The 12,618-nt window shown below is 33.6% G+C and overlaps 1 protein-coding gene across 1 annotated transcript in view; it reads left to right on the forward strand.

Moving 5' to 3' along the window:
* The window catches only part of LOC111711153 (titin homolog), a 37,942-nt gene extending 26,232 nt beyond the window's left edge, over positions 1 to 11,710 (forward strand). Inside the window, exons 20-29 of the mRNA XM_023485424.1 lie at positions 87 to 296; positions 2,322 to 2,448; positions 2,845 to 2,954; positions 3,201 to 3,293; positions 4,526 to 4,652; positions 6,838 to 6,994; positions 7,362 to 7,840; positions 10,464 to 10,575; positions 11,145 to 11,238; positions 11,633 to 11,710. Of these exons, the coding sequence (XP_023341192.1) occupies positions 87 to 296; positions 2,322 to 2,448; positions 2,845 to 2,954; positions 3,201 to 3,293; positions 4,526 to 4,652; positions 6,838 to 6,994; positions 7,362 to 7,840; positions 10,464 to 10,575; positions 11,145 to 11,238; positions 11,633 to 11,642 (1,519 nt within the window). The 3' untranslated portion in view covers positions 11,643 to 11,710. The remainder of the gene's footprint in view (positions 1 to 86; positions 297 to 2,321; positions 2,449 to 2,844; positions 2,955 to 3,200; positions 3,294 to 4,525; positions 4,653 to 6,837; positions 6,995 to 7,361; positions 7,841 to 10,463; positions 10,576 to 11,144; positions 11,239 to 11,632) is intronic.
* Positions 11,711 to 12,618: the final 908 nt, after the last annotated feature.

Consider the following 12,618-nt stretch of genomic DNA (forward strand, 5'->3'; position numbering starts at 1 on the left):
TTTGCATTGATCTTGATTAGAAGTTTTATGTAATTTTGTAACGAGGCTATTAGGTTTTGGGCAGACATTATTTGTTTCATATCTAGGCATGAATCTGGGTCTAAAATAAGACTTCGAGAAACAGATTACAAGATAGTTGACGAGGATGGCAATGTTATTCTTGTAATTGCCAATATCACTGAGACTAATTCCTACAGCTGTTCAATAATTAATGAGATTGCTGAGAATTCCACCTCTTGTCTTGTTACGGTTGTTGAAGACCAGCACCATCTAACTGTTGACGAGGACCTTATTAGGTATATATACACTATATATATATATATTCACTATTAATCTCTTTTTTTCTGTCTGTTTGTATGTACAATAAGTAACCTCATTGACCGATTTGACTCAATATTTTGATTGGGGAACTCATTATAATCTGGGGAATGTTTTTTTTTATCTTAGTATAATAAACTTTTTACGGGAAAAACTTAGTTTCCAGTATTCCCAATTGCTAGTCAATTACATAAAGTAGTAAAATAGACAGGCAATATATATTAGCATGCTCACCTATAGGAATTTTTGGAGTATCAATTTATAACTTCGGATCCAGGTTTGCACTTAGCTTTCAGAAAATATGAGTTTTATTATCGTAGGTCTAGTGAAGTTGCTCATAAATACACTTTGAAAAATCGCATGAAAAACCGAGTTTGCGTGATTTTTATTGTTTTTCCTGTAAATATCATTAATTTGAAAGCAGATGTGTTTATTTTCTAACCTTATAAATAGTAAAAATGTGAGAGAAACATATTAGAGTTTGTTGCTCCAGGGTTTCCCAGATATTATAGAGCTAAACCTTAGATTTCCAGAAATCCATGGTATCCCTGATACTGTAGAAGACTGAGCCAGAAATCCAAGGTATTCCAGATATTATAAGATACCCTGGAATTTTGGTTTATCTTGGATGCCCTAAATTTCTGGGTTAGTTATATAGTGTCTGGGATACTCTGGGTTTTTGGTTTAGCTCTATAGTATCTGGGAAACCCTTCAGTTCTGGTTTAGTACTATAGTATCTGGAAAACCCTGGAGTTCTGGTTTAGTGCTATAGTATCTGGGATACCCTGGATATCCGGTTTAGTTCTGTAGTGTCTGATATACCCTGTATTTCTGGTTTACTATAATAGTATCAGGGATCCCATGAAGTTCTGGTTTAGTTTTATAGGATCTTGGATACCCTGGAGTTTAGTACTCTTATATCTTGATACACTTAATTTTTGGTTAGTTCAATAGTATCTGTGATACCTTGCAGGAGTTCTGGTTTAGTTCTTAAGTATCTGGGATACCTTGAAGTTCTGGTTTAGTTCTAAAGTATCTGGGATACCTTGAAGNTATAGTTCTGGTTTTGTACTATAGTATCTGGGATAACCTATAGTTCTGGTTTTGTTCTATAGTATCTGGGATAACCTATAGTTCTGGTTTTGTACTATAGTATCATGGGTAACCTGGATTTCTGGTTAAGTCATGAATTATTGTTTCAAACTTTGTAACTCTTTACAAAACTAGTCATGATAATTACTTTTTAAGATTAAAGAGAGACAAAGAATATACTTCGGATCTGTTTCTCTAACCTTTTTTCTTCTTCTATTCATAGGGTTAGAAAATAAACACATTTGCTTTTTAGGGAAAAAAAATTAAAAATCATCCAACCTCGATTTATTTTTCATTGGGTTTTTCAAAGTGGATTTGAAGAGCAGCTTTCCTGGTTCTTCATGTACTTTATACTATAGTAATACTAATAAGATAATTATTGACCCAAAATTTAACCAATTATTCCAGATTATCTTACCTTTAATAAGCAAGAACATTTTTAATCAGAATATTTATTTAAACAAACAAATATCCTACTGCAGTTCACGCCCCATTAAAATTCTTATTGTAAACATCATTATGGTGGCCTCAACGTAATCAATATGTTTCAAACTGACTTTTATAATGTACTAGCTGAAGGGCCCGGCGTTGCCCGTTGAAAAAAAAATTCTGATAAAAAAAAATTTTGAAAAAAAAATTATTTTTAGCCTAAAACACACCCCGGGAACCTCTGAGTGTCCACAAAAAATTTCCGCCCATTCGGTCCAGCCGTTTGGCCGGCTATTGGTGACATATATATATATTTACGAATGTCTTGTTTTATTATAAAGATAAAATATTAAATTTTTCTGTTCTATACATTTTGTACATTTTGTATCAATTCAACGACACCCCGGGTATGAATGAAAAAAGGCATTTTTGTGATTTTATAAAAAAATTTCATTCCAGGCATTCATTGACCTTCATTTCAGGCATTCATTGACCCCACGGTTTTTAAGTTGGCCTAAGAATCAGTTTGTATCAGTAGGAGAAACAGTTAGCATTGAATGTACAGTGGATGGATGCAACTCTATCTGGTTATCCAGAGAACTTATGCCGGTATCATTTTTATACTTTTATTGAAACCCCAGCTGTTTTTTTATTGAAAATGATTATGGGGACTCTAAATCGAATTTCAAGGGACCCTCCATTGATAGACTGGCATGCCTGATTCACAACGGGACCCTTAAAAGCTTTGTCTGATCAAGTATGATTTATATTTAATTTTCATTAGTAGTTTTTCTACAAAAGTAACTTTTCTTGCTTCAGAAACAAATGAATACGACAAATTATTTCAAACTTAAAGACGTCATTTAAGTCTTTTTGCACCTGTCCTGTTTCCTGGGACACCCTGTAGCTTTCAAATATCGAGAAGACAGATCGTAAGTTGATCCTCAATTGTCAAATCTAAAGAAAATGTATAGTTTGTAGAAAACTAATTAATTCTTTTTTTAGCAAAGTATTGATCCAAATGTGAAACAGCTAAATAAATCTGGAAATACATTTTCAATACAGATTCCAAACATATCACTAGAACAGTCCGGACTTTACTTTATAACTGCCAGGTAGAATAGATAGAAAAAATGCCTATGGGTCATTATGTTGAACCCACCCTCCCCCCAAAAAACCCATTAATTTCCCCTAAAAAAAAAACAAATAATACTACAGGGAGATTATCAAAAAAATATTTTCAGGTATTTTTTGCAATTACGAAACTTTCATATTTTAGACACCAAAATTTCATTTAAAATACTAATCTTAAACATCAGAGAAGTGAAATATAAACATTTAAAAAAAAACGTTTATTTCAGAAACTCCCATTGTGAGGAGAAGTACCCTGTAATTATTCGTGTCCAGTCCCATCAAGATCTGAACTCTGTAGATACCTGTGCCATAGAGAACAGGTGTTATTCTACAGTTTGACCCAGAATTTTCAAAAATGTCGCCTTAACTATTTTTCAATGGGTTTTATACTGTTAAACCTAATTCTCATGGGTAAATACAAAGCAATACAATATGCGGTAACAGTTTTAAAGAGCTCCATATAATTATTCAATTGAAAAACTAAATATCTTCCGCATTCCGTTATCAGTAGGTTTAGAAAGCGACATTTTATAAATTCTTTCGATGTCTCCGAAGTTTTGGGTTAACTGTCGAAAAACGTGTATTATTAAAGAAAAAAAGGTTTTAAATTTGGACAATTACATTCTCTTTTTCACGTTTGCGCCAAAATGTTCTATAAAAATGAAAAATTGTAATATTTAATTTTTAACTTCTATAAAACATGATTTTGTTTCAGTTTTTAGAATTACCATCAAAAGATTTCAAATTTTAGTTTTTATTTGGATATATCAGATTCATATAGTCGTAGTATAAGTTTATTCTAATTTTTGATTTAACTATTTGTTTTTTGAATGATAATAATTTTAGATTTCGTTTATGTCTCTCATTTATGTAAGGTTTTATAAAATTTACAACCCTGGTATGAGCACATCTAAAGCTTGACGCGCAAAGTTGTTTCTGAGGGTCAGCTGATGATTTTGTATTCTCAGGGGCTTAGTTGTGGTCCTTATTCCAAAAGTTGGGATATTATACTAAAATAAATGACCATTCCCTTTAAATATACTTGGTGGACGGTTGAACCAAACCAGATTAGAAACAAACGATGGAGACATCTTTTAAATATACTTAGGCATTCTATGATGTCATCATCAGTACTATATGGTTGGGAGTCGCTGGTAGTGCTGTTTATCGTATTGGATTGTTTTTAGAGCATTTTTTCTTATAAAACTTAAAAGATTTTGAAACTTTTCTAAATTTAAGTTTCCTTTTATTAAACCTATTTTAAACCTATAAAAAAGAAAGTGCAAAAACGATCCGAAAACGATCATTAGTTTTGAATCGTTTTTTTTTTGCATTTAACTTCTGTCAGTGACAAAATTGGACATAATAAAAGAAAATAAAATATTTAGAATAAACAATTTAAAATACATTTTTTTTTTATTTAACTATGCTAAATTTTGAACCTGAAATAAATATAAAGAAAAAACGAATCTGAAAGCACATCACAAGTCACTGATCAACCCATTAAATGCATATTTCTATATATTTTGAGTATACTCGTATTATAATATAGTTGCGGAGCTCCAGTATTGCAAGAATCTGGTCCTCTGTACACCAGGGATGGGGATAATGTTGTTATAAAAGCTTCTCTACTAGCTGGTCAACCTCCCTTCAATATATCCTGGAAATTCAACAATAAGGTAGAACCAACAGTTGGTGTTTATGTCTTGAGATCTGGGACCAGATTTAATAAATAGTGAGACATGGTTGAACCACGTCAGGGGCGGATACAGGATTTAAGTGAGGGGGGGGGGCAAGATTTTTTAGGAACCAAAAAATTAATAATTAGGAACAAAAAATCGTGCCGCAATTTTTTTTTGACTTAAAAGACTCAAAAAGAGTCAAAATTAATGACTAAAGACTAAAAAACTAGATTTTTAACTTTAAGGAACAAAATTAACCAGGAATTAGGAACAAAAATAAATGATTAGGACAGGAATTTAGGAACAATTAAAAGATTGTTCAGGAATTAGGAACAAAATTAAAGGATTCGGACAGGGATTTAGGAACAATAAAAAGATTGTTCAGGAATTAGGAACAAAAATAATGGATTAGGACAGGGATTTAGGAACAATAAAAAGATTGTTCAGGAATTAGGAACAAAAATATTGGATTAGGACAGGGATTTAAGTAGGGTCGGACACAGTATTAGGAACAGGAACAAGAATAGGAACATTAGCAATTTAAAAACAAAAAGAAATTACTAGTTATACTTAAATGCATCAAAATTAGGACCAACATTACAATTTTGATAAATGAGTATTGATTAAGGAACATTACTAGATATGAACAATATTATAACTTAAGTCTAGTTTCTTACAAATTTCTAAATCTAAATTTATCGTTAACAATAACATTTACTTGTTGTAGTTGATTTTTAAATTAAACTGAAGAAAAGAAAGTCAAGATTTCCATTAAATAAAAAAAGCTTGAAATTGAAAAACACATACGTTTTATAAAATTGGGAACATTTTTTGCCTCGAAATCTCAGGGAGTGGCGAATGTTCCCCCCGCCACCCCCTGTATCCGCCCCTGCACGTAGATGTGGTTCAATCACTTTTCTTCAGCTTGAATCGACGCCTGCGCACAAGAAGAGTAGTTGAGTTAAGTCTGTGTGGTTCAGCTACTTCTCGCTATTCATTAAACCTAAAGTTCAAGGTTTTTTTTTATTTTTAAGATGTTCATCGTAATTCAAAATTTATATGCTTTATGTTTGTTTTTGTTTCATCATGCAAAACCAAAAGAAATTTAAGCAATGGAAATGTATTGTATATAGTCTTAAAGAAATGTTTACATCGCAAAGCTTCAAAATTATCACTGTACTGCAGAAGCAATGTTTACATTTATAAATGTTTCTAATTCAAAGAAACCTTCATGTGAATCTATACAAGAAAGTTACAGGAAAAAAAGTTTCTGAAAAAAACCTGGAAACAAAAATGTTGGTAAAAAAGTCTCAATTTTCTAAAGACCTAGGACAAATTGTCACAGGAAAAAAGTCCTGGTTTTATATTGCTGGGATTTTTTTCCTAAAATAATAAGGTGGACTGCCAATAAATTCTCAGGATATGAGATCACAGGAATTTAAGTCCCGAAGAAAATAAATCTGAAGAAAAAAAAACCCATGAAAAAATATCTAAGTCTTAGGAAATTGAGGTCGAGTCTGAGACGTTTTCATAAAAGGACTTTTCTTCTATGCATCTGCATAGTGAATATAGCCACGGGTATTTTTAATATCAAGCCCCGTTTTTTCCAAGATTGTAAACATCCTGTGTTCCCACGCATTTTCCACTATAAGAGGACTTTATTCCGGGGACTTTTTTATATAAAATCATACTGGAACCAGAAAAAGTCCTTGAAAATTACAAAAGTCTTGAATTTCTAGGACTTTGTTTCCAGAGATTTTTTTATTTCAAGGACTTTTTTCCTACAGGACTTTTTAAGTGCGAAATATTAGGACTTTTTCCGAAAACTTTTTTCCAAGAACATTTTTGGTGGTTACACTTTCATGTGACTTTACATTTAAAGAGGGACATGCCCGATTCAGAACGGTACCCTTGAATTGAAACCTAATTTTGATCAATAATGTTGAAGATAACATCGTTTTAATGGATTGCAATTTTTTTATTCTGATGTTTTCTCCATTGTTTCTACAGCAAGAAGTGCAGAAGTTATTTTGCAAAGAAACAATTAAAAAGAAACAACATAGATATAATTCATTCTTTATCAGACAAAGCTTTTAAGGGTATTATTGGGAATCGGACATGTCTCTCTCTAAATAGAGAACCACTTAAAATTTCGCTTACAGTCCCTTTATTATATTTGTAGAATGTAGTGTGGAGTGAGCGTGTACAGGTGTACAATAAGCCTGGTTGTATTGGTGTACAACTAACCAGGGTAGGGGTAGATGATGAAGGAACATATTCATGTACAGTTTCAAACTCTCATGGTTCAGCAACCTACAGTGCTACTCTTCTAGTCGACTGTAAGTTACAGGGTTATAGTCACAAATCAATATGACGCAAAATATCAATATGACGCAAAATATGGATGTTATGATTGAAAGGGAATTAATGATAAATATGCATACGACTGGGAAAAGATATATATTTTTTTGCTTGTCATGAACAAAATATTCAATTTAATCTCCAGCTTCTAAAACTAATTAAATTGGTATTTAAAAGGGTTTGAATCCCTATATCTTTACAAACTGATTTTCAGCTTTGATTAAATTTAATCTCTTGGAATTAATTGTTTGAAATATCTAAGGTATACTTTATCCCGGGTTGCAAAGATATAGGGATTAGAAAATAAGAGTTTTAGAAGAATGATCAGTTTCTTTTCTTATTCAGATGCTGAGCATAAGGAGAGTGAGATAATGGTCGAGCTTTGTAACTGTCCTATGCTAGATACAATCACACCTCTGATGTCCTGGACCAATACTCCTATAGCCACCCCTCGGAGAACTCCTATTCCCACCCCACATGGAACACCACTCATGACTCCACGTGCCACACCCCGTTGTACACCCCGAACCACCCCTCGAGCCACACCCACCCCCAGCCTGGGAAGGCGTGGCTACGACTACAGGTCCCCATCAGTCTGTTCAAATTATTCCACTATAGAAGATTTGATTCTGCCTCCGCCGAGACGGAAGTTTGTTCAAGCTCCGGAGATATTCTCATCCTTCACCAGTAAGACTTGTGATGAGGGAAGTATGGTTGAGTTTAAATGTTTTATATCCTGTGCCCCGCTGACAACAACTACCTGGGAGAAGGATAATATGCCGGTTATCTCAGGAAGTCATATCGTCTGCACAGAGAAGACTGGGGTAAGCCAACTTATACAGAAAGCTCCAAGAAAAATGAAATTAAAGATTACAGATCTAAGCTTACCACTTATTTTCCATTTTTATTGGGATTCCCATTACTTTTGCAAATATGCGAATAGCAGAAAAATTCGGCTTAGGAAAAAGTGCGACATATCGTAAAATGTTCGTCTTGATGAGCTCTTTCAGAATCTCAAAAAAAATTACATGGGATTTTTCTTATATCCTAGAGCACACTGTGGTTACTGGTTAGGTACTTTTCCAGAGGGTATTTTCCCTAGTGACAAGTTCCCAAATGTTTAATTTCCAAAGTCTGTCCTAGCCGCAGCGCTCGGATCTCTAGCCTGTTATAGCCACAGCGCTCACCCCTCTAGTACATCCTAGCCGCAGCACTCGGATCTCTAGCCTGTTATAGCCACAGCGCTCACCCCTCTAGTACATCCTAGCCGCAGCGCTCGCCCCGCCCTCATTGCAAGAGGCCTTGCCTAACCTTTGGGAAGTTGCCGCTTGGGAAAACATTCTTGGGAAGTTGCCGCTTGGGAAAATGCCTTTTGGGAAAAACAATCAGTTCGTGGATGATTGAAAATTTGATAAAAGCAAACTTCTAGAATCATACCTTTCATATATATATACCACTGTACCTTTTATATACGTATTAAACCCAAAGATAATATATATATAGATATGCAGGCAGGTAGAAACCTCCTTCCTAAATTGCTTGTAGCAGACAAAGATAATATATATATAGATATGCAGGCAGGTAGAAACCTCCTTCCTAAATTGCCTGTAGCAGACAACTAATTTTTGAACCTCTGAGAAAATGTGCAAAAAGAGACATCTATAACAAATTGATTACTTTCTATATTCCTTTCTCCCCTTACTGCTATCTGTAGGAAATACGCATTTGTGTTATATAAACATACAGTACGCGTATTGCATCCTGTATAGTTCAAGTGTTGCTATCTGGACCTGTTTGACCAATAAAATTAAATTTCAAGGTAACACAAACATACAGTACGCGTTTTGTTTATGTTATGATCAGATCAGTTGTAATTTGTCCTAGACTCGATGTACTTTTATAGTCATAATTTTTATTTAAATTGCGTTAATTTACGTATGACATTCAGTACAACTTGCACATTTAAACTTTGTCTAGTCAAATTCCTACCTCAGTTTTATTTGCATTGATTAATTTGTTTCATTAAGTACAATATGCAGTATACATTGTTGATACTATAGTACGCATTTAGTGTTATCACGCATAAACAAAGTGATAAATGAGCAACAATCCAGAGGATAAAATGCCATGCGTACGACAGAGATGGTGCTTTTTGCACATTTTCTCAAGACCTCTAAATTTATACCTGTCTGCATATCTATATATATATTATCGTTGATTAAACCACTTAAATGTTGGCCTCTTGAAAGCCCAACAACTAAAATCTTTAAGGTAACCGCAAAAAAAGTTCTCGAAAAAAAGGTTTTCTGAAATGAAGTCCTGAATTTTGGGACTAAATGAGTCCTGTAGAAAATAAGTCCTTGAAATAAAAAGTCTCTGGAAACAAAGTCCTACCATTTTAAGACTTTATTTTCTAGGACGTTTTTTCTGGTTCCTTTACTATCCAATCCTAGATAAATTATCTATAATTTATCTAGGTATACAATGTATTTCCGCCCATAAAAAGTAAACTTCTTTGTAAGGATCTCTGACTTAAAAAGGCGGTTTAACTTCCTCGCTGGAAGATTTTTCTATATGGAAGTTCCCATGAATTATACGATACAATCATGAAGTATGGTCATTCGATAGGGAGATAGGGTAACCGCCAAAAAAGTTCTTGGGAAAAAGTCCAAATATTTCACACTGAAAAAGTCCTGTGGAAAAAAGTCTCCGAAAATAAAGTCCTATCAATCCGAGACTTTATTTTCTAGGACTTTTTTCTGGTTCCAGTCTGATTTTATACAAAAACGTCCCTGGAAAAAAGTCCTAATATAGTAGAAAACGCATGGGAACAAATGGTGTTAACAACCATGTAAAAAGGGGCAATAGATATTAAAAACACCCGGATGTCTATATTCGAAGTAAAGATGCGTAAAAAAGTATTTTTTATGAAAAAATGGAAACTTCGTACTTGACCTCATTTTCACAAGATTTAGGACTTTTTTCTTTGGTTTTTTCTTCAGATTTATTTCCTCGGGCCTTTATTTCCTGAGACCAATCCCATATTATTTTAAGAAAAAAAGTCCCAGGAATCCAAAACACAGGACTTTATTTTCAGTGAATAAAATTCGGACTTTTTTCCCAAAGTTTTGATTTCCGGGTTTTTTCCCCCGGGACTTTATTACATAGATTCATTTGACAGTACGCTCGGTCACGATCTACTGTCAAATGACCCTACTGCCATAGAGATTAACTTTTTCTTCGTTTACTAGGAATGCTATGCAACTTACTTCATGTAGTATATCGTGTACTGCATGTGAACTTCCTTTTAGAAAAATATCATCCAGCGAGGAAGTTTAACCGCCTTTTTAAATCAGAGATCCTTACAAAGAAGTTTGCTTTTGACTGGCGGAAATAAAGTGTAGGTTTGTTTGAATTTATCTAGGTTTTTATGATGACTATATCTAGGTACGTATCCTGACTGTCCATGATATTCGAGTGGAGGATGCTGGAAACTACAGAATGACGATAACAAATAAATCTGGAGTTTCAACCTGCTCAGCAGTTCTCACAGTTAAACGTAATAGACTTATTTTTTCATCATTCTTTTCCCTTCTTCCTGTACAGCTTACACAATACTTTTTATTCTTCCTTTAGATTCGTTTATTAAGAATTTATTAAGTATTAAATCTTACAACTTTATTGACTTCAAAGTTGATGGAGATATTAGGAAAGGAATTAAGTCTTTTCCACAAACTCTGATTTCTAATCCCTGTTTCATTGCGACCCAATGTCGCCGAGCTTTGACTATGAATTCTGGTCAAAAAGTCTATATATTTAAAATATCAAATGTTTACACCATCATATTGCACAGATATACGAATTAGTACATTTGAGTTTGTGACAAAAATTAAGTTCCTTTGTTCCAGATTCCAGTTTATTAAAAATAAACAAAACTGTTCAAATGTTTAATGTCTCGGTCAATTTTAAGGATACAAAGAATTGGTAGACCACATTTTAAAAAGATTGTCAATCTTGTTTTGATACACTTTATGTCATTTGTCAATTATCGGAAATCATAGACATTATTCAAGTAGTTTATCAATTTCCATGTTTATTTGCACACCCTGTATATAATCTATTTCCTAGGTAAGAAGTTGGTTCCTTCCTCTCAGTTGACCGCAACTAGATCAGCGTACAGCAGGGGGAGGTCATACAGTACATACTCTTATAATTCTGTCAGGTAAGAACATGTTCTGCATTATTGTCTTTACAATTTAATAGAAAATGAAAAAAATCGATTTTGGGCATTTTAGTTTAGTTTTTGAATTTGGATAACTTCATATTGGATGCTTTGATTTTATTTATTTTGCATTAGGGTAAAATTTTAATAATAAACTCTATTTAGAACAATTTCAACCCCATGTCCGTAGTGGTAGTAGAAGAGATTTTAAACTTTAAAATTACAGCTTCTACATATCTTGTCTTATCTTTTAAAACTTTGTCATGATATTCTGTATTTTTTATCAGTAAAAACTAAAAAAGGTTTATCTGGGATGAAAATGCATACATTTGACCTTTGTTAAAATAATTATTTTTGATTTCGTGCCACATTTAAAATTTTCAACATATTTCAGGTATTTATGATGTGTTGAAAATGAAGATTGTAAATTATTGTAACTGTTAAACCTGTTTAAATAAATTTGTTAAATTCATTTTCTTGTATTTTTTGGAAATCTTGGTGCTCCTTGACGGCTGGTTTAAATTAGTGTTCATAAAAGTGCAAACAACATCAAGATGAAAGGAATTAAAACAAACCTTTTAAACTGAAAACAAAGTAGAGGATAATGAGTTGATCTTTTATGTATAATCTTGTATCATTGAACCATCCTCCCTACCCTGAGTTCTCCAGTATTCCTCCCTACCCTGAGTTCTCCTGTACTCCTCCCTACCCTGAGTTCTCCAGTACTCCTCCCTATCCTGAGTTCTCCTGTACTCCTCCCTACCCTCTCTATCCTGAGTACTCCTGTACTCCTCTTTACCTTGAATTACCCTGTATTCCTATCCTGAGTTCTCCTGTACTCCTCTCTACCCTGAGTTCTCCTGTACTCCTATATACCCTGAGTTCTCCTGTACTCCTATCTACCCTGAGTTCTCCTGTACTCCTCCCTACCCTGAGTTCTCCTCTACTCCTTCCTACCCTGAGTTCTCCTGTACTCCTCCCTACCCTGAGTTCTCCTGTACTCCTCTCTACCCGAGTTCTCCTGTACTCCTCCCTACCCTGAGTTCTCCTGTACTCATCTCTACCCTGAGTTCTCCATAAACCTACTTCACCTTGAGATTTGTAAGTTCTATCCTTATTTATCCCAACATTTCACAGCTCAGTTCTTGTATTCATTCGAAACTAATTGTTCATTGAACATGTATAATAGGAATTTAGATTTAGTTCATGATTTGAATCATATTCTAAGATTTGTTTAAAAAGTTAGTAAATTTAAACGATTTTAAAATGAAAATTTTCAAATCTACGAAATGTTACTTCCAAAGCCCCGCCCATGATAAAGCATGCTTGTGATTGTAAAAGGCCTATAGATTAATAAACTACAAAAGCTGATGTAATCCC

The sequence above is a fragment of the Eurytemora carolleeae genome, unplaced genomic scaffold (assembly GCF_000591075.1).
Source record: "Eurytemora carolleeae unplaced genomic scaffold, Eaff_2.0 scaffold239, whole genome shotgun sequence".
NCBI lineage: Eukaryota > Metazoa > Arthropoda > Copepoda > Calanoida > Temoridae > Eurytemora > Eurytemora carolleeae.